At 46.6% G+C, this 21199-nt stretch overlaps 1 protein-coding gene across 1 annotated transcript in view; it reads left to right on the top strand.

The window, feature by feature from the left end:
• Positions 1 to 21199, top strand: part of MYO18A (myosin XVIIIA) — a 141145-nt gene that overhangs the window by 1689 nt on the left and 118257 nt on the right. Inside the window, 1 exon segment of the mRNA XM_033171487.1 lies at positions 8665 to 9758. Coding sequence (XP_033027378.1) covers positions 8757 to 9758 — 1002 coding nt within the window. The 5' untranslated portion in view covers positions 8665 to 8756.

The following is a 21199-nucleotide window of genomic DNA, read 5'->3' on the forward strand; positions in this document are numbered from 1 at the left end:
ATGGAGAGGGAATATCTAATGCTTTTTCTATCCACAGTAAACACCCATTTGGGTGTGATTTGGAAGGCAAGCCATGGGTTTTAAAGTGTATTGATGTGTGAGATACAGACAAGGAAGGGCTTGGCTGTCTTGCTCGCGTGCACAGAATTGTAATTTGTGCGTGTTAAATATGACAGCTTGGACATTTAATACACACCTCTTTACCCCGGCCTTTGACACCTGGGAGATATATATTTTAGGACCCACTTTTTTCTTTTGATCCTGTTTGATCTGTTTTAATACTGTATTTTTAAATTGCTGTAACCTGCCCTAGTGAAGGGTGGGGAAGAAATCTAATTAATAATAAAAAACTGATATGAGGAGGGAAATGGTGTTTGTGCGTGGACACCATACCTTGAGAGTTCGTGGTGTATGCATGTCGGTCACACCCACAAGGTTTTGGTGGTGGTTTTGTGTGTGTCTACGGTGTAACACTTCTCCCCAATCTGATGTGTGACACATTCCAGGTTTGCAGAGGTTGGATATCTGTGGTTGGGTGTGCATAGCTGTTTTTTTAGGTAGTGGGTATAGTGGTGGCTGGAGAATCATTGTGTGCACGTGTATGTGAAGAATTAGGGTTGTTTCCTCCACACACCCCCACCCCTTATCCAGGGTGGGCTGGCATTAACTCTTTGCTAGGATTGCAGTTTTTGTTTCTTAAAACAGCTGTATGCCAAGCAGCCATTCCGCAAGTGAATATTTTCTGGCTAAGCAGTAGCAGTGAATGGGGTGCAGCTTTGCTCTGATGTATGCACAATCTGTGGTTGCCTGGCTTTCTGGGGGATCTGTGCATCTGTCCTGGTATTCGAGGGAGGGGCTGTAGTTCAATGGTGGATCATATGCTTTGCATGCATTAGGTCTCAGGTTCAACACCTGGTGGCATCTTCAGTAGGGCTGGGAGCAACCCCTTTCTAAAACCCCAGAGAACTGCTGTCAGTCAGTGTCAACAATACTGAGTTAAACAGATTAATGTTCTGGTTCGGCATAAGACTGTTTCCTAAGTTCCTGTGATCCTGTCCTGTCCCGTCCAGCATTCTTGCTGTGTCTTAGCCCTGCAGCTTGAAGAGTGCTTCCTTGGCTGTTAAGATTGGCAGAGGGTGAATACAGTGGTACCTCTGGTTACATATTTAATTCGTTCCGGAGGTCCGTTCTTAACCTGAAACTGTTCTTAACCAGAGGTACCACTTTAGCTAATGGGACCTGCCGCTGCGCCGCCAGAGCACAATTTCTGTTCTTATCCTGAAGCAAAGTTCTTAACCTGAAGCGTTATTTCTGGGTTAGCGGAGTATGTAACCTGAAGCGTTATGTAACCCGAGGTACCACTGTATATGAAAACACAGTGCCCCACTTTAAAGTCTTGGATCTATTTCTAATAATCCATACTGATATAAAAGAAAGGAGGATATATACCAGTAATAAAATAATTGGCAAAATATAAGGTTTAGCGGTAATGGAAAGCAGTAATGAAATGGTTTAATTAAATAACCCAAGAGGATGACAAGTAGAAGTCAAAGATTTGGATAGGATTGAGTGTTGAATGTATGTATGCTGGTTTGTTTTGTTTGATTTATTTGCTTTTGTTAGAGTGTTTGTTAGAAGTATTTGGTTGTTTATGATTTGTTTTGTTTTGTTTTGTCATGTTTCTCATTAGTTAAGATTGGAATTTTTATTTGCTTGTTTTTTATTCGTATGTTTTCACATAATTTTCAATAAAGATTATGGGGGGGGGGAAACAATTGGCAGAGGGGGGCCTTCTTGCTCTTTCCACTGCTCTCAGAGGTTCAGGGGGGCAGCTGGGAGAGAGCACTCTCTGTGTCAGCCCTCAAGCTGTGGAATTCCCTCCCCACAGAGTTGCCACTGACACCTTAATTGTACAACTTCCACCAGTTGTTTTATATGAGTTTTAATCTTGCGTTTCTATTGTTGTAACCCACCATTGGACCTTATGATGAAGACTGAGTAAGAAATGAAGTAAATTATAATGATGGTAATAAATTTTAACTATTATTGGTACTTCCTTTAAAGAACAGCAGCTGCTTGGCACGTCTGTGGGCGCAACAGTTGGGGAAACATCATAGTCTTAAGGTTTGCTGTGAGGCATTTAGCCCAAACCTGGACAGGGTTTTTGAGGTGTAATTAGGATAGTTTCCAGGGGAATTGCAGATGTCAGCTTTCCTCAGTGTACCTGCACTTGGTGCTGGTCCTTTGACTGTGGCTTGCCCTCCTGCTCTGTCCAAGACAGGAGGCAGTAAAAGGCCTTGCTTTGTCTTGTATTAGCATTAACAACACCTTTGCAAGGACCAGGCTGTGTCACCTGTCACTTCAGAAGAAGACACCCCAAGCATCTTACCAACTGCTTCGCATGGGAAGAACGTGGGGGCATATGAAGACCCCTGCTGGATGAGGCCAGTGGCCCATCCAGCCCAGCATCCTCTTCTCTTAGTGGTCAGTCAGGTGCCCATACGGGAAGCTCACAGACAGGACCTGAGCACAACAGCAGTGCTCTCTCCCAATTGTGATTCCCAGCAACTGGTCTGGGAAGCATTACTGCCTCTCTTTCACAGTATACCAAGGCAGACTATTGGTCCATCTTGCTCAGTACATCTCTCACACACCGACTGACAGCAGCTCTCCTGGGTTTCAGGCAGCAGTTTCAGAAGCCTTCTGCATGCAGAGCAGTTGATCTGCCACTGAACTATGGCCATATTATCCTCTCAAGAGTGTAAATTCTTAAATCTGAGCTTTTCAGGGGAGACAAAGGTGACATTTGGAGGAGTATATTCAGCATGGATATGGTGCCAGGGTTCCCTGCTGCATGCATCTATTGTTATTAATATTCTTATTACTATTATTTTATTTACTGTATTTATATCTCACCTTTTCCCCGGACCGGGAATCAAAGTGGCTTACACAAATTAAAATGACACCTCTTTCCTGTGATGTATTAAGGAGCTCTTTTGGTGATAATATTTATACATTTTGCAAGGCAAACCTGGTGAGTATTTGTATAAGGTGAGACTGTAAGATGCATGTGTTCGCAGGAGTGAATTTGTGGCCTTCACTTCCTTGCAGTTTTTCCATGCATGCTTAAAATATTTAAGGCCAAATAGCAACAAGGAAGGCGGTAAAAGGCCCATGCCTGCCTCCCTTTATGGAGGAGTTACACTGATAACATTCATGTGCATAAAGCACAATGGGCCTCTGGACGGTGAAATTCTGGAAGGTGTTTTTTTACTTCCTCTACTGTGCTGTTTGCGTTTTATAAACAGGACTGCATAAAATAATGCAAGAGGATTACATTCAGCAAATATACATGAGGTTATTGCAATTCATCTTTATTTATCTTAGGAGGGGCTGTGGGAGAGAACGCCTGCTTTGTATGCACCAGGTTCTAGGTTCGATCCCTGGCATCTCTGATTTAAAAAATAACAATCCAGTAACAACTGATGGAAAAGACCCTGTCTCTCTGCCTGACATCCCAGAGAGCTGCTGCCAGTCAGAGCACATAGCTCCTTATACAGTCTCACCTGGTATAAGGTACCTTCCGTGTTATGTTTGATTTATATCCTACCCTGCTGCTTCAAGGCAGCTGGCAATTTAGCAACTGAGGCTATTTTAGAGTTGCTTGGTTCTGGCTTCTGAAGGTACAAAGAACGATACTTTCTGGGGTGGGCGGAGAAAACATATGGAGAAAATAGAGTCCTGCTTCTGTAATGTTCACACAGACAGTTTAGAGAGGAGTACATAACCCTGTTTCTTCCTTCCTCTGCCAGACTCCTTTCTGTATGAATGCAATGGGAGCTGGAGAGCATTACACCAGTCAGTGGTGTAGTGGTTAGAGTGCTGGACGAGGTCCTGGGAGGCCAAAGTTCAAATCACCCTACTGGGTGTGATCCTGGGCCAGTTGCTGTCTCCCTCAGCCTGGCCTATCTCACAAGGTTGTGAGGGTTAAACGAGCGGAGGGAGAGCCATGTACAGCACCTTGAGCTCCCTTCCGATAAATAAATAAATAGAAAGACTTTTCAAGCAGGCCAGTTAAACAGAAGCAGCTGCTCACGTGAGCGAGGCGCCACTTGGGCTGCAACATTGAGCCATCTTACAGAACACCCTGTGCCCATCTATACAACAAAATCTATCACTTGTTAGAAATGTAACTTCATGGGCTTAACCGATGCCAGGTAAAGAAAGTCAAGTTGGGTTCTCCTTTTATAAAAGCCTGGTCATGAAAAGTAAGCAGCAGAGTTGGAGGAGTTGACCAAACCACTTCTTCCCTCCCCTGTCGCAAGACATGCAGGCGCGCCTTTGGTGGGGTAGGTTCTGGGCATCATCTGAGGTGATACGTTGGTACACTGCCTGAGCGTTAACCTTTATACAGCTGTGGTTTTAGGAGTTTTCTTTGTGCTCCTTTGAGCTGACTTAACCTCTTCTGCTCCTGCTGCGTCACAACATACCTTGCATGCTTGTTCATCAAGTGGGTGTGACCTGGACTCCCGAATCAGGGAAAGCGAGTTCTAGCCGTGGGGCGTGTGGAATGTGGGTTTCTCCTGCTCTCGCTGGCAGAGCTTGTCTCAGCCATTTATTTTCTCCTGTGCAACCTCAGCCAGGCATAGCATTTTCTCAAGGAGCTTCCCTGGCTTTGCCAGAGCAGGTATTGCTCCTTCAGGCCTGGGCATATAACAGCATGTTAAGTAATGTGCACAGACCATGAATTTAAAGCACATTTAATGCACATCCCAAAGAATCTTGGGAACTCTAGATTTAACGGTGTTGGGAACTGTAGCTCTGTAAGGGGTGAAACTACAGTTCCCAGGGTTCTTTGAGGGGCACAGTAATCTGCTTTAAAGGTACTAGTGTGTACAGCCAAGGTACACAGACCTTGGACTGGCCTCCCTGGAGAGGGTGGAGTCCTCCCGGTGTGTAAATACTAGTAAATCCTCCAGCTTTTCTCACCTGCCTGGAGGTCTGGCATCCTTCACTTCCTGAAGGTCGCCTCTCAGTGGGTTAGCTTTGCTTTTGCTCCAGGGACGATTTTGGGTTTTGCTGATGAGCCAGAACCAAATTACATGGCTTTTTGAAGACACTGCGGGTTTCTAATGAGCCCTGTTTGTGAGGTGCTGTCTTACCTCTTGAGCCGGTCACACTGTGTGTATGTGCCAAGCTCATAGCTGTCAAGTTTCAGATTTGAAAATAAGGGATCACCAGTCTCACCTATCCCGGGGACAGTCACATGTCAGTGGTGGGCGGAGCCAGAAGCAAAAGTGGGCAGAGCAGCAATGTAAACTCCAAGCGAGCTCGGGCAAAGAGGAGGGCAGCCAGCAAAGAGGAGGGCAGCCATGTGCTCCGTGCAATGGAGCCCCATCGTCTTCTTGTCTGATCCCATCAAAACAGGACAGGAAGCAGTAGCTGCTCAAAGGCAGCCAGGCTCCGCCCACCAGCTAACCCTATTGGCTGGCTGAGGGGCTCGGCGGCAACGGATAGGGGCTGATGCAGGGGGAGGAATACACCCCCCTGTAAGCACGGGAAACGGCTCCCACTTGTTTTGAGGGCTGAGGCTTTTCTCTCCAAGTAGGCGAGGTCTTCCCACCCAGTCCCTGCCCAACAGGGGAGGAGCTGCTTCCATTAAAAACGGGAAATTTAAGGGAAATAAAAAATAAGGGAGAGCAGCGGGAAACTGCTTGAAATAAGGGAGAATCCCGGGGAAAACGGGATACTTGACAGCACTGGCCAAGCTATGTACGGGTGTGTTGCTCTGCATGCTGTTAGGAGGTCCCAGCGTCCAGGAAGGAGACCTTGGATCTGTTATGTTGCTGTTTTGGGGTGAGGGAGAGGAGGAACATGCAAGTAAACCTGCAATAAGCATTGCAAAAGCCCTGCTGAGCTGAATCAAAGTTCTGCTGGCCCAGCCTTGTGCTTGTTGATAGTGGCCTTACACAGGGCTGGCCCTACCATTAGGAGCAGATCTTGGGGCAGAAAGGGATCACCACCACCAACCCTCCTTGATCAGGCTTCTCTGTTGGAGGTAGAGTTGTGTGCTAAAATACACTCAAGAATATGATTCAGCTGCTGCCGCCAGTGGAATGGGGTGGAGGTGGTGCCATCTTAACCTTCCCTCAGGAAACATGCCTTATAGCCAAGTCAGACCAGTGGGCCACCTAGCTAAGTCTTGTCTACCCTGACTGGCAGGGGCTCTCCATGTCTTCAGGCAAGCGGTCTCTCCCAGCCCTACCCAGCCTGTGACCTTCTGCACTCAAAGCAGATATTCCACTATGAGCTGCAGCCCTTTCCCTAAAAATACAGATCCTAGTCTTCTTGGTTCTGAATAAAGGGCTGATTTAAATACAGTAAAAACACAGGAAGCTGCCATATATTGAGTCAGACAATTTGGTCCATCTAGTTCAGTATTATTTACACTGATGGGCAGCAGTTCTCTAGGGCAGTGTTTTTCAACCTTTTTTGGGCAAAGGCACACTTGTTTCATGAAAAAAATCATGAGGCACACCACCATTAGAAAATGTTAAAAAATTTAACTCTGTGCCTATATTGACTATATATAAAGTAATTTTTCAATTTTCCCCACGGCACACCAGGCAACAACTCGCGGCACACTAGTGTGCCGCGGAACAGTGGTTGAAAAACACTGCTCTAGGGTCTCACATGTATCTCACCCAGCCCTACTTGGAGATGTTGCCAAGGAATGGACCTGGGACCTCCTGCACTCTGCTACTGAGCTACAACCCTTTTCAGTGGGTTTACTCTGAGTGGAACAGCACTGGGCTCCTCTTTCCCTGTAACAATTGTGCCCTAGTTTTAATGGCTACATTGAGGAACTTGGCTACAGTACTGTATTTTCTGTGACATTAGGGTTGGAGTCTTACCATTAAAATTGAAACATAATTTATCCAAGTTTCTCAAGTCTGCGACTCCTTATCTGTATGCTGGTTTAGAAGCAATTTATACTTGTTGTGTGGATGTAGCTTGAGGGGTGCCCATGGGCGTAGCCAACGGGGAGCAGGGGGGGGGGGCAGCTGCCACCCCTGGATCAAGTAAAACAATAAAAATATTTAACTGACCAATCATGTCAGTTCTGCCCCCCCCCCAATCCTAACCCCCCAAATCCTGGCTACACCCATGGGGGTGCAGCTCTGAGATGGAAATGCTCATGCATGGCATCTCTTGAACAATCTGGGGTTTTAATTCAATTGAATGGTTATAGATGAGATTCACAGGAGACTTTCGAACCTGTCTTAAATGCTTCTTCTTAAGGGTCTCTGGTCTCGAACTAGAGATGTGAAGGCCTGGGGAAAAAAACCAGGGATAACCCTCAGTTTTTTCCTCCACCCCCCCCCATCTTTACATCTGTACAATCAAGCCTGTCTGGGAGGGAAAGAATACCAGCAGGGGGCTGGGATGTTAGTTCTGTCTCCTCTTCCTAGCAGGAGGTTGCATAGCTGCAAAAATGCTGCTGCAACAGATGTGACCATTCTCTTCCTCCCACTCCACCCCAACTGAAAAGTTCATGTGCTATAGAACATGTCCCGCAGGGAGCGTCACCATAGCCCTGACCACTTCGGCTCAGGGTGCATTTGGGCAAAGGAGCTCCCAAGCTCTGCCGGAGAAATGCAGAGGCGCCTGACCCCTAGATAACTCCAGGCTGGCAGGGCTTTCCCTTGGCCTCCGAAGGGCCTCTTTTTCCTCAACAAGGGCCTTTGTGAGCATGCGGTAACTCCTGAGAATGGCCTGCTTTGAGCAGAGCCCCAAACCCACCCACAAAACACTCTTGGCTTTTAGAGCTATTTAATAAGGGCAGAATGACCCTTGACAACTGGGAAAATCCTCTTTTTTAAAACATCCGGGTGTTCTGCTGAAATAGCTTATAAACCACGTCCTTAAACTGTGAAGGTTCTCTTGAATATTACACACCTACCCACACCCACCAGTGTGTGTGGCATCATAAATGGGATAGGATGGCTGGATTGTTAATGCTGGATGGGGTAGAGAAATCAATTCTTAGCTAGCTGTAAAGCCCTCTGGGCAGCTTTGGGCAAGTTACTGTCTTGGCCCACCTCACAGGGTGGTTCTGAGCACAAAGTACCACTCTTTTCAGAGGAAGGGAGGGATGACAGCAGCAACTCAGAAGTTTGAGGGGTGTGTGTGACCCAGGAGAAGACTTTCTCTGTGGCAGCCCATAAGTTGTGGAATTCCCTCTCCACAGAGGTCTGTTTGGCTTCTTCACAACTTTCAACAAATGCTGACACCTCTTCACCCTGATCTTTGAACACCTGAGATGTGTGTTTTCAGGGCCCACCCTATTCCTGTGTTTGTGATCTGAATTACAGATTACATAATTATTTCTGAATTTTTAATTATTGTAACCCACCATGGGATGTGCTGGTGAGCAGTGCCTAATAAATTTAATAGCAATAATGATAACAGTAACAATTGATGGTCTAACATTGAATCGACAGCTTTGCCTAGCTGCCAAAATTGTATCTGATGTTCCATGTGTGTTTCATCCATCAATTAGAGCATTGTGCGCTTTAATATTCTCCTAAAAAGATCTATGTTAATAGCACAAAAATATCTTTTAATATAGTTTTTAACACACATTTTTGTGTTTTTTCACAGGGACGCTGGCAGGATCAAGAATTTGGAGCCGTTGGCTGTCAGATCCTGGCTGTTGTTGAACCTGGGGCACCTCCCAGGGTTAATCTCCCATCATGTTTCACCTGATGAAAAAGGACAGAGATGGGTCCCGAAGGGAGAAGAAAGAGAAGAAGGAGAAGAAGGAGCGGATGTCAGCTGCCGAGCTGAAGAGCCTGGAGGAGATGAGTATGCGCCGGGGCTTTTTCAACCTCAACCGCTCCTCCAAGAGGGACGCAAAGAACCGGCTGGAGATCTCCAACCCCATCCCCATCAAGGTGGCCAGCGGCTCTGACCTTCAGCTGACTGACATTGACTCAGACAGCAACCGGGGGAGCGTGATCCTTGATTCTGGTCATCTCAGCACGGCCAGCTCCAGCGACGACCTCAAGGTGGATGATGGCAACTTCAAGGGTTCCGTGCTGCAGCGGGCAGCCAAGTTCGGCTCTCTGGCCAAGCAGAACTCGCAGATGATCGTCAAGAGGTTCTCCTTCTCGCAGAAGAGCCGCGATGAAAGCACCTCAGAGACATCCACCCCTTCCGAGCACTCGGCTGCCCCTTCCCCGCAGGTGGAGATGCGGACACTTGAGATGCAGCTGGCCAAGCAAGCCGTACCACCTGGGCCCCCGCGTGTCCCTTCCGCCTCACGGACCAGGCTGCCCGAGGTGGTCAGCAAGCGGTTCCCCGCTGAGCTGAAGCTCCCCGTGGTGGTTCCCCCTCAGCCCCCTGTGCCCAGGCAACTGGAGCTGCAGCGGCGCAACACCGGCGACTTTGGCTTCTCGCTGCGCCGCACCACCATGCTGGACAGGGCTGCTGACGGGCAGGTGTACAGGCGGGTAGTGCACTTCGCTGAACCGGGTGCCGGGACCAAAGACCTGGCCCTTGGCTTGGTGCCAGGCGACCGGCTGGTGGAGATCAATGGGCGCAACGTGGAAAACAAGTCCCGGGATGAGATTGTGGAGATGATCCGGCAGTCGGGGGAGACAGTACGCCTGAAAGTGCAGCCCATCCTAGAGCTGAGTGAGCTGAGCCACTGCTGGCTGAGGAGCGGGGAGGGCGTTCACCAAGCAGCCTTTGATGTAAGTAGCTGCTCCACTTTGGGGCACAGGTAGAGTGTGTGCACTCACAGTGGTGGCACACGAGGGCATTCTTGGCAGCATCCCATGTCTTGTCTACCTGACGCAGGTACCTTCACACTGTGCATAGTTAAACTATGGAATTCACCGCTGCAATATGTGCTGATGGCCACCAACTTGGATGCCTTTAAAAAGGAAATAAGATAAATCCATGAAGGATATGCCTGAGTGGCTGCTTGCCAGGATGGGTTTGCTCTGTCCCTAGTGTTGGAAGCACTGTGCCTCTGAAAACATAAGTGGGGAGAGTTGCTCTTGTGCTCAGGTTTTGCTTCTGGGCTTCCTGTAATGGGCATCTGGTTGGCCACTGTGAGAACAGGATGCTGTACTAGAGGGGCTCCCTTTGGCCTGATCCAGCAGCCAGGGTCTCTTCTGATGTTCTTATGTTAATGGGGTTTGTGCTGTCATTGGTGTCTGGTGCAGTATGGTCATGATCATAGACTCAAGCCACAGATTGGCTGTTGTGGTTGTGACCCCGTTGCTTATTTTGTGTGGAAGAGGAAGGGGCATGTGGTGCTTATATTAATGCTATAGGGCATGCAGAGAAGCAAAATTTCTCTTCTGGGTGGTTAGAGGAATATGGGATAGGTTAGGAGATAAATGTATCTTTCTTCCAAGTATCACAAAGGATGGTGATGGTGGTTGGGAGGAAATAATAATTTATCATTTAATAATACACATTTTCACAGTACTTTTCAAGTGTTCAATTCATAATCCTGTGACCCATATCTCTGCTGTAGGGAACATTTTGCTGTGGTTTAAATTGGGATCTTCCCAGCTTCTGATCTTGACCCAGTGTGTGTGTGTGTGTGTGTGTGTGTGCGTGCACACGCACGCACACACACACACACACACTTTGTGGATCTTCTGATATATTTTAAAGGCTGAGGATGCTTCAGGAATGTTTTCGTAGGCAAAAGTGGAAATGGCCCTGGAACATTAGTTCTATCTGAAACAGTTATTGTGCAGATGAAATTATTGGTGTTTTAAGAATACTTGTGGCAGAAGATGAGGGCCAAGCCCAGATTGTTGTGTGACTTTCCCCACCAGACGGTGTGTACCTATCCTTCTGCTTATAGCTTTGAGTTTGCACCTAGGGTGGTGATGGCAGCGGAGAACATAACATTAATTTCGTGTGTTTGCACTTTCTGTTCTACACATCAACTACAGTTTGTGCAATTTGGGGACATCGCTTGTTCATTCAGACATTAATATTTATTTTTCTCTTTGTGGCAAATGACCTTCAAGGTACATCTTTTTCTGCTTGAGCCAATCTACCCTTTAAGGTATTAAGTTTAACTTACTGCTACAGGTTTTGTTCTGTTATCGCTGCTTTACAAAATGGGGGTGGTGACTGTGGTCCTGCTGTTGCTGTGTTGATCCTTCCTGTGAACTCAGTTGCCCCTAGTGAGCATTGCCCCACTGAGGGATTATTGGTGTATGTGTATGAGAGAGAGAGAGAGAGAAGTTGTGGGGCAAGGATCTTTTATAACTAGCAATAAAGACTTTAAGAGTACCTGTGAAGAGGGATTAGGAGAAGCATAATGGGCAGGTGACCCATATTCTCTTGGCTGCTTGCAGAAACCTCTGTTAGTGACTTTGAGCTGGCTTGAGTGGTGTGTGTGTGTTTGTACCAATGGGGTCATTTTAAATCTCATCAAAACCCCTGAAGGCCCCTGCGAGAGTTAAGTCTGCCGCATGGCGCAGAGAAGCTCATTGCATTCCCTCCTCCCTTGTAGAAATAAATGCAGCCTGTCTCCAAACGGAAGGGAAACACATGGTGTTTACAGCTCTCAAGTCAAGTGTGCAGTTGGGGCTGCTAAAAATTGGATGCCCGGTAAGCTGCCAATCGGGCTGATGGCCCAGGTGGTGGCAGGAAGTGTTATGAGAATATGAGGCGTAAGTGGAAACTGGCAGGGCCTCTGAAGTCTCCTTAAGAGTGGAGGAAGCCTTCCCTGAGATCAGTCAGAGTGGAGGAGGCCAGATGTGCCTGGGGCACAGCTGCAGGTGCTGGGCAAGCAGCCTGGGTCATCATGGTAGCCCTATGCGCCCTCCACTCCCCCCCTCCCCGAGTGCAGTTCTGGGTGCTTATGTTGGAAGATTCAGGACAGATAAAAAAAGGTAATTCTTGACACATTTCTTGGAACTCTCTCCAAATGGTGGTGATGTCCACCAACCTGGATGGCTTTTAAGGCTGGGCGACATCTGAATTTCAACATCACCGTATATCACCAGTGAAATATCACAATATATATCTGCGGTGGTGGAGGGCGTTGCCGGGCCTCCCTGCAGGGGCAGAGGGTCCCCCTGTACCTCCCCACATCTTTCCCAACACCAGGGTCTTTTCCAGGGAGTCTTCTCTTCTCATGAGGTGGCCAAAGTACATAAACACCACCAGAAAATAAAAACAAAAACTCTTCCCCTTTTTTCTAAAAGAAAGAAGAAAGAGGTGCTTTCTAGTTCTTTGTTTGCGTTCTTTGTTTACTTTGCCGCTGGATCCTTGATTGCTGTTCACCAGTATATTGCCTTGTTGAAACACTTATCACGATGTTATTTCAATACCGGTATTCGGTGGTATGGCAATTTATTGCACAGCCCTAATGGCTTTAAAAGAGAATTGGGACACATTCATGGAGGAGATGGCTGTCAATGGCTGCTATCCACAATGGCTATGCTCTTCCTGCATGGTTGGAAGCAGCAGTGCTTCTGAATACCAGTTGCTAGAATCAGCAGGAGGGGAGAGGGCTCTTGTGCTCAAATCCTGCTTGCGGGTTTCCCATGGGGGCATCTGGGTGGCCACAGTGAGAAGAGGATGCTGGACTAGATGAACCACTGGCCTGATCCAGCAGACACTTCTGATCTTCGTATGTTATCTTTTTATTCTGGAACTGTGTGTTCACATGCAGATGTGGAATGCAGTATCCTGCGAATGTGTTGTCTATTAATGAAATAATAATAATTACTAGCCACTCTTGAGGCTTCTTTAGGTGCCACTTCAGCTTGTTCACTACCAGGAGAGCATCAAGCTGTCTGGCTGCTGCTGGGAGTTCTCTCAGAAGAGGGTGCCTGCATGAGAACGTCTTCCAACAGATCTGGATATACGAGCTGCTCACCTCCTTGTTATTACATGCCAGCGTCTATGCAGCTGCTATGTTTCTTCATTTTCCTTGTAGAAGTTGAGAGCTAATAGGGATAAATAGGTAGCTAAATAGAGAGAAGAGAACATGAAGCTCTTGGGGCATTAGGCCTGGATTCCTGCTTCCTCCCCTTCATGAAACAGAAGTGCAAACCAGGATCGCGAATAAGCTAACAGCAGAGCTCTGAGACTGCCCTGGATCAACCAGGGAAGATGTTGAAAGCAAATCCCGGAAGTGTGAATGCAAAGTTCAGAATACAGCACCAAGCATTTCAGTAGGTTTACGTCAGCTTCTCTTTCAGTCAGTTGGCTGTTCCCCACAAGGCCCCAGTTAACTGCATTTCCCCCCTTGCTACAGAATCTTGCGAAGGGCTCTTTTAGCTTAAAGTTGTAGACGGGCACTTTCCTGCTTGCCTATGGTGGGTAGGAATGGCTTCCAAGCAACCAGTCTAAAAAACTTTGAAAAAGTTGATGTTTCTTCTCTGACATCACATGGCCGACGTAAACAGCTGTGGAAAGGTAGGCAGGCTAGTAAAAAAATAAACAGGTAGTGGACTAGTGTCTTTTGCAGACCTGTTTTCATTATAAGTCCTCTTACACCTCTTTAGCAGCCATGGCTTCCTTCAAAGAATCCTGGGAGCAGTAGTTTACTAAGAGTGCTGGGGGTTGTCACTCGGTGAGGGTCTCCTGACACCTCTCAGCATCCTTAACAAACTACAGTTCCCAGCATTCTCTGAGGGATGCCATGACCATTAGTGGTATAAAAGTGCTCTAAATGTATGTTTGGGGGTGACGTGCATCTCCCTTAGTAGGTAGGTCACAGTCTGCATCAGGCCTGCCTCTTCCCTCCAAGCCCTTTCAGACTCCCATCAGCTTTCTCTTGGCTTTGTTGTGGCTATGGGAGCCCCAGTTACCGCTGCTAAGATTTCCCATACCTCATGTAAGCTCATGTAATGAGTAGCATAGGGAGCATTGTAAAGGAACCAGTCAGTCATGTTAAGATCATTATAGAGCCAAATTGTTTGTATGAACATGCCCTTGTTGTCTGGAAACAAATTGAGTGTTGACTTTAGCTCCCAAAGGGCTCCTTGGCTTTCTCCTGTCTCGAGGGAGAAAAAGCTGTGAAGTCCAAGTTCCTTCCTTTTTAAGACTGTGCTCTTCCTCTCCTTCCTTCTCCCTAGACCCTTTCCCTACAAGCTGTTCCCTGATTCTGTGTTTGAGGGATCCCAGCACGGGAAAAGTACATGTGGAAGGAGCCGGCAGTTCCTTGCTGGGCTTGTCGTGCTAATGCTTGAGCTTGTTTCTCTGCACAGGGCTCTGGGGAACTAAATTAATTTGGAGTTGGGTGAACACGTTAGGTGCCTGCAGAGCATTTCAAAAGGCTTATGGAGAAGTTTTAAGAAAAGGATATAATTGCTCCTCCCTCGCCTCCCCTTTCCTTGGTGCTTTTATGGGTTATTGTTGTTTAATTTCTTATTTTATCTGTTATGTTTGTTTAATAGTGGAGCAAGACTTTATTTTGATGTGTTTATTAATGGGGTTGTTAATTTTGTTTTTTTTAAAAAAGAATTTATTGGTATTTTCCATAACAAATAATACCATCACCCACCCACATTTATACAAAACAAAAACAAACATAACCACGATTCTTCTTCTTTTTTACACACATACAGAAAAAAATTCTAGTTTTGAATCTTTACAGTTGACTTCCCCTGCCTTCTCTCCTTCGGTTCCCAAACCAAATTCTATTTTAATAACTTCATCTCTCAAAAAATTGAATTCATTTCAAAAAGAAATTCAAATCTAGACAATCATCTTAAATGAATAAATCATCTTAATCCATAATAATTAATAACATAACTTTATATCTTAACAAATTATTCTTATATCAGATCTAAGCTATTCTTCTTTCCCTTAAACTGCTGCTAATTACAAAAAAGTTCAAAATATCCCTTTTCTTGTTAAAAATTAAAATAAAACTTAATGTCTTAACCCTCCGATTTTAGATTACCATAACAAAGCATTAATATTCTGCACTTAACACACTTCACCCTATCCCCCCTCTATCCAATGTCCTTCTCCATCTTTCACCGGAACCACTCCTCAAATTGTCCTCTTTTCTTGTACGTCCACAGAACCAGACACAGTCCCCAACAGTCCTTGCATCGAGCATCAGGATACACTGTTCATCTTCTTTCGGCTTCTCCCATTCAATGCTGCATTCTTCTTCTATTTGTAAATATCTTAATTTCTTGCCCTTCGCTCCCGAGCTCTCACCTCGGGGGCTGGATATAACATTCCTCGCCGTCCCCGGGCTGCCACCACCGAAGGACGTTTCTTTTTCCGGGAGTCGCCATGCCGTCTCTCTCAGTTTTTCAATCATCTCCTTCAGCTCTTTGCCAAGGCTCTCTTCCATAGTATCGAATACCTGAAAGGTCTCCTGTGGGAAGTAGATTTTTCTGGGGTTGTTAATTTTGATTTAGTTCAGTACTGGTTATGTGTTAAGCTTATGTTATTTGTAAGACTGAATTTATCCAAAGTTTGTTGAATTTTTTTCTTGATTTATATTTTTTGTAACCCCCCTCCCTCCTTGTGTATTTTAATAAGTTAGTGTTTTCTGTGAGTTGCTTTGCACACTGTTTTATTGTGGGAAAAGTGACATTTTCTTTATCTGCACTTTTTAAATAAAATACTATATAAATTGAAGAAAGGCAGGGTGTGAATTGAATAGATTAGTGAACAGTTTCCCCTAACGCTTCTCCTTGCCTCAGCAGTTGTAAGCAAACATAATAACTCTAGTTAGGGGGTGGCTGCTGTTGTGGGCAGCAGAAGGTATGTACGTATTGGGGGGGGAGGGCCAATAGCTCAGTCGAAGAGCACCTGCTTTGCTTGCAGAAGGTACCAGGTTCAATCCCTGGCATCTCCAGGGAGGGATGGGAGAGATTCCAGACTAAAACCCTGGAGAGCTGCTGCCAGCCAGTGTCGGCAACACTGAGCTAGATGGGCCAATGATCCAATAAAGCGTAAGGCAGCTTCCTGTGTATATTTGTGTGTTTGTGTATTTAGAGTATGTGTATGAGAAAGAGATAGAAAATTGATTCCTGCTTGGTGTCATGTGAGTGGCACCTGAGCTTCTTGTGGTCAGTGGTACTTAATGCAGTTGGGAGTCTTGAATCTCAAAGGCCCCAGGAAAAGCCAGAGAGAGAGAGAGAGAGATGAAATGTGAATTTCCTTCCTCCTGTGTCCAGAAGGGCAGCATTTTATACCAATGTTATATATTTGATGTTAGCCTCCCTGAGCCCGACTTCAGCCGGGGAGGGCGGGATATAAATAAAAGTTTATTATTATTATTATTATTATTATTATTATTATTATTATTATTCCTTCCATGCAGAACATGTGCATGTGCTTTACAGATTGGGGATGCTGGGCAGTTCTGGTGGCTCTGCTCCCAACTCTTGCTCCTTTTTTCTGGAACATGGTAGGCTGATGGTGAACAGCACCTGCCTTTATTGAGATGATGATGAGGTCAGCCACTGTGAAACAATGTCCAGCACTCGTGAGCATGACAGCCAGCCGCCCACCCCACCCCTCCTCCGCTAACAAAGCAGCTCTGCAGAGGACACAGGCGCTGCTTGTGTGGAGGGATGGAGGAGGAGCAGGAATGCTCTGCACCAGAGGGCAATGCAGCCTCCCAAGGATGGGCATGCCTGCCCCCTCCTCCCTCCCTCTCCCCACCCCACTCCATTACCTTCCAGCTCACTGAAGCACTGCTGCATAACTGCAGGCAACAGGCGTCCCTTTGTCCTGGCCATGGGCAGCCACCCTGAAAGAGGGCTCTTTGTAGTTTTTCCATCTCATCATCTTATTGACCCCATTGACACAATGGTTGGGATCCTCCAGTAAGTGAACAGCTCTGTAGTGAACCGTCATGGACTATGCCACTTCAGAGTACAGGTGAAGGTGTCACTCCCCCCCCCCCCATTTTATAAAAATCTCTGCAAATAACAAACGTGTTAGGATCAGGCCCAACTCACTCTTTCTCCCTGCTTGTGGGAAGGCCACACACGCCATACATTGAAAGCACCATCGAAGAGTCTTGGGAACTATAGTTCGTCAAGCATGCTGGGAATTGTAGTTCTGAGGGGTAAATTACAGTTCCCAGAATTATTTTGGGGGCAGGGCGGAAAGCCATGCGCTTTCAATATATGGCGTGGATATGAACAAAGTTGTTGGAAGGGAGTGGACCGTCCTTCATTGGAGGTTTCTATACAGAAGTTGAATGGCCATCTGGCAGGGATTCTTTAGCAGTGATTCCTGCGTTGCAGGGGGTGAGACTAGATGACCATTGGGATCCCTTCCAACTCTACAATTCTGTGATTCTAATTACTTTTTTTTAACCATTGGAAGATTTGGAAATGCCTTACCTATAGGCATCTGTTTGGGAATTATGCACTGCTCTCTCTGTTCATTTATCTAACTTTATGGGTGCTTGGGATCTGATCAGCCGTGTGTGTATGTGGTTTCATATCCTGATTGGAACTATCCTTCTGGGCCCATGGAGTGTGTGGAAGAGGCCTCACCATTGCCTCTTGTTGGGTGCAGTTCTTCAGGAGATCTTGCTTCCCCTCTTGGCAAAAGAACCGTGCCCTCGAATAAGTGGCAAGGAGCAGTGAGGCGGAAGCATTGCCAGTGCTTGGGTTGCTTACTCACAGTCTGGATGGCTGGTTTGTCAAGGGTGAGTTGGAGCTGAGCAATGACTTCCTGGCCCTAGTCCAGCTGTCTTTTCCCTCCATGAATTAGCAATTAGCTGCCCTGCCTAATGATGTGAAAGGAGCCTCCTGCCCTGGGGGGCAGATTAGGAAGCTTCCTCCAGCCAGTGTTAAAGGAGTGAAGGCGCTCCAGTGACTCTGCCTTAATCAAAAACACTGAAATATTTTAAATGGGCTGTTTAAAAATAGGGATGTAAGAAGGCAGCGATTTCTGATCATCATAATCAGCACTGCTTCCATTATGCTGCAGTTTGGTTTCCACCAAATGCAGCATCTTTCGTCTCACTGTCCACTATTTAAAGCAAGTTACACCAGCCTGATCCAACATCCAGGCTTTTCTGATGCTCTTACAACTTTCTGCCAGCTGTTGGCCTAATGATATGTAGTGGTGAAACCTGAGTTTGCCTCCTTTTTCTCTTCTCTCATATTCACTCTGTTACTGGCTTCCAGTTTCCTTGATAGGCCTCTGTCTTCTCTCTCTGCCAGTATCCACTTCCTGACTGCTTTGAGTAGTGGAGCAGTGTGCAAATACATATATTTTATAGCGCTCTCCTCCTCCTTTTGCATAGCTGGTTCTTTGCTTATTCATATTGATTTGGAGGGTGTATTTTTAATATATTGTGGGCAGTCTTGTCAGCATTCACTCTGTGGTATGCTTCCAGCCCCCACCCTCCTTTTCTATTATTTTATCCTGTGCAGGGCCTAGATTTCTCAGTTTTTGTAATATGATGAAAAGGTATTTCTAGTCAATGCTGTTTTAGCATTGTGCGTATTCTCACCCCTCATACCAATCTGCTTATTTGGGGGAAAGTTTAGGTTATTTGGGTTAAGTTATAGGTTATTTGGTAGAGCCCCTGATTTACGTGCAGAATGTTCTGGGTTCAACCCTAGCACTTCCAGGCAGGACAGGGAAAAACCACTTGCTGAAACCCTGGAGTTGTACATGTTTGGGCTCCTGATGTAAGCCCATGGGCACCATAGTGCCTTCAGACCCCTCCCTCTGCTGAGGCCCTCTGTCCTCCCAATTTATTTTTTTTCTAAACTGAGGATTTTTTATGGGCATGGAGTATTTTGGTTGGGTGTGTGTGCCCCGTGCTTTATTTTCCTGTGTCTTAATTGTTTTGGGATGCGCATAGGTGTTTTGCCTCTTTGAAGGAGTAGGGTCTCAAGCATCACATGATTTCCTTCTGCGAAATGGTTTTTTTTTGGTGGTGCCTGTGACATATTCTTAAATTTTCAGATCAAGATCTTCAAGGGTAGACAGTACTGGTTTTGATGGACCAGCTTTTTGATTTGGTAGCTTGCTCCTTTGCTCCTTATTCTGCTTTGACTTGACTGTGCCAGCTGTGACTCCACAGGCTCTTGTCTTCAGCCTGATATCCAATAAAGAGATCAAGTAATTGCAATGGCTGAGGTCAATCAAAGTGGTTGCCCTGGTTCCCTCCCTCCCCTGTAAACATCCACCTGCCAGCAGGTAGCCACCACCTGTCCTCTGCTTTGCCTAATGGGCTCTGACTACTTATACTTCCATCCTGCTCCTCCCTGCCTTTCGGACCCTGTTTTTACATCTTGTTCAGAAAGGATTTTGAATATAAAGAGCTTTGAGGCGGCAAGTCTCTTTATTTCTCCTTCGCTTCATTGAGGGGCCCTTGTTGGCTTCCTCCTCCCTCTTTCTCCTTCTGTTGCTCTTACCCCACAAGAATTATGGCAGCTTAGGTTGGAAGCTTTTAATTTTTCCTTCAACTTGGGAACCTTGCATGTAAAGCTAGGGGAATCATAGCTGGAATATGGCTGAGCTGCTGTAGGCTTGGCCCTAAGTACATTTGACCCTCTTCTGTCGTCCTGCTTGCATTCTGGAGATCAAAGAAGCAATGGTAGACTCTGTGGACAAACCGCTTGCTGCTTTTGCTGCTGGAGAAGTTGAGCTTGTGCTTGGGACTCCTCCTGGACGTGGAAGCACTTTCTGTTACAGTGGCAGGTGTGTGGCAGCGGTATGCTTGGATGCCCGGCTGCACCGCCTTGCCACAAATGTGGAACGACTTGCCAAAGAGTTTGAGGCACAGGGGACACGCCTTTCGGCCCTCGAAGGGCAGATGGCTGCCCTGGAAGATACATCGGAGAGGCTTTCGTGTACCGAGCGGGAGAGCCGTCGCCAAATTGGTGACCTCGAGACTTAACAGCAATGGAAAGGTATGGACATCTTGCAACCAAGAGATGGCCAAGGGGAAGCGAGGTCCTTGCTGGGGTGAGGATTTCTCCTTTTCCCGTCACTGAAGAATTGTGATAAAATATCCTAGGCTGAGTTATGGCTGCGCTGGTGTGAGAGTCTGGAGAATCCATCTTTTCTACATTGAGAGACTTGCTTGCATCCAATGCCACCACCACCCCGGCCCCAATTGCAGACAACCAAGGAATGGAACTTTCTTTTAGTGCTTGCCGTATTCCATCGTCAGCGGTGCAATATCTGGACTATACAATGCAGAGGGTTTTGTTTATGAAGGGATGCCGCCCTCATTCCAGTTCAGTGAGCTAGACTGCCTCCCCAAGAAGATGAAGAAAGTCCTTTGCTCTCTGTTTATTTTTGGAGCGGTGCTCCTTGGCTTCTGCCCCTACACATTTGAAAGTTCAGGTCTTGGAAGCAGAATAAATTATGCAGATGTTCACACGAACAAATGTACTTGATGGCATAATTCATTCTGGGAGTAGAATTTGGGTGATGTCTTCTCCCCTTCCTTCCTTAATGCACAGCCTTTGCCTAGATGGAGGAGGAGGAGGAGGAGGAAGAGAGGGAGTTTCCTCCTACTGGAATGTCTGCACAGAGCAGTCTGTGCCCCTGGTTTGATATTTAAGTGTGGAACTAGAACAGCCAGGAGGCAGTGACTGTAGAGTGTGTCAGCCATGTGTGGGGATGTGGGTCAAGGAAGTAGTCAAGTTCAAAACCCCGGGGGGCAGTCTTTAGAAACACAGGAACTGGGAAAAGAAAAACCATAGCCAGGGCAAAGGAAAGCAAGTCGGTAGGCTGAGAATGGGATAGTCCACAGAATTGTCTGGAGCATGGCCTGACCTGATCTGAGACAGGCCAGGCTGTATAATATCTTGATTTATTATTTTGTTTATTGTGTTTCTATCACACTTTTTTCTTCAAGGAGCTCAAGGTGGCATACTTGGTTCTCCCCCTCTTCATTTAAACCCTACAACAAACCTGCGAGGTAGGTTAGGCTGAAAGTGAGGGACTGGCTCCCAGTGTCACACCCAGTGAGCTTCATGACTGAGTGTGTGTCCCATGTTCCAGTTTTAGGAAGTGCCCTGTGCAGTTCTGCACTGATGAAGACTTGTCAAATGAAGGTACTGTCTACAAGCAAACCAGCCACTCCCCCCCACCCCCCAGTTGTATGATAAACTCATCCTCTAAGGGAGAGGCTTCCCTTGCCTGTGCGGGGGGGGGGGGGGCAGGGAGTGAGCGTAGATCTGTGTCTTGG

Source organism: Lacerta agilis, chromosome 15, assembly GCF_009819535.1.
Source record: "Lacerta agilis isolate rLacAgi1 chromosome 15, rLacAgi1.pri, whole genome shotgun sequence".
Taxonomy (NCBI): domain Eukaryota; kingdom Metazoa; phylum Chordata; class Lepidosauria; order Squamata; family Lacertidae; genus Lacerta; species Lacerta agilis.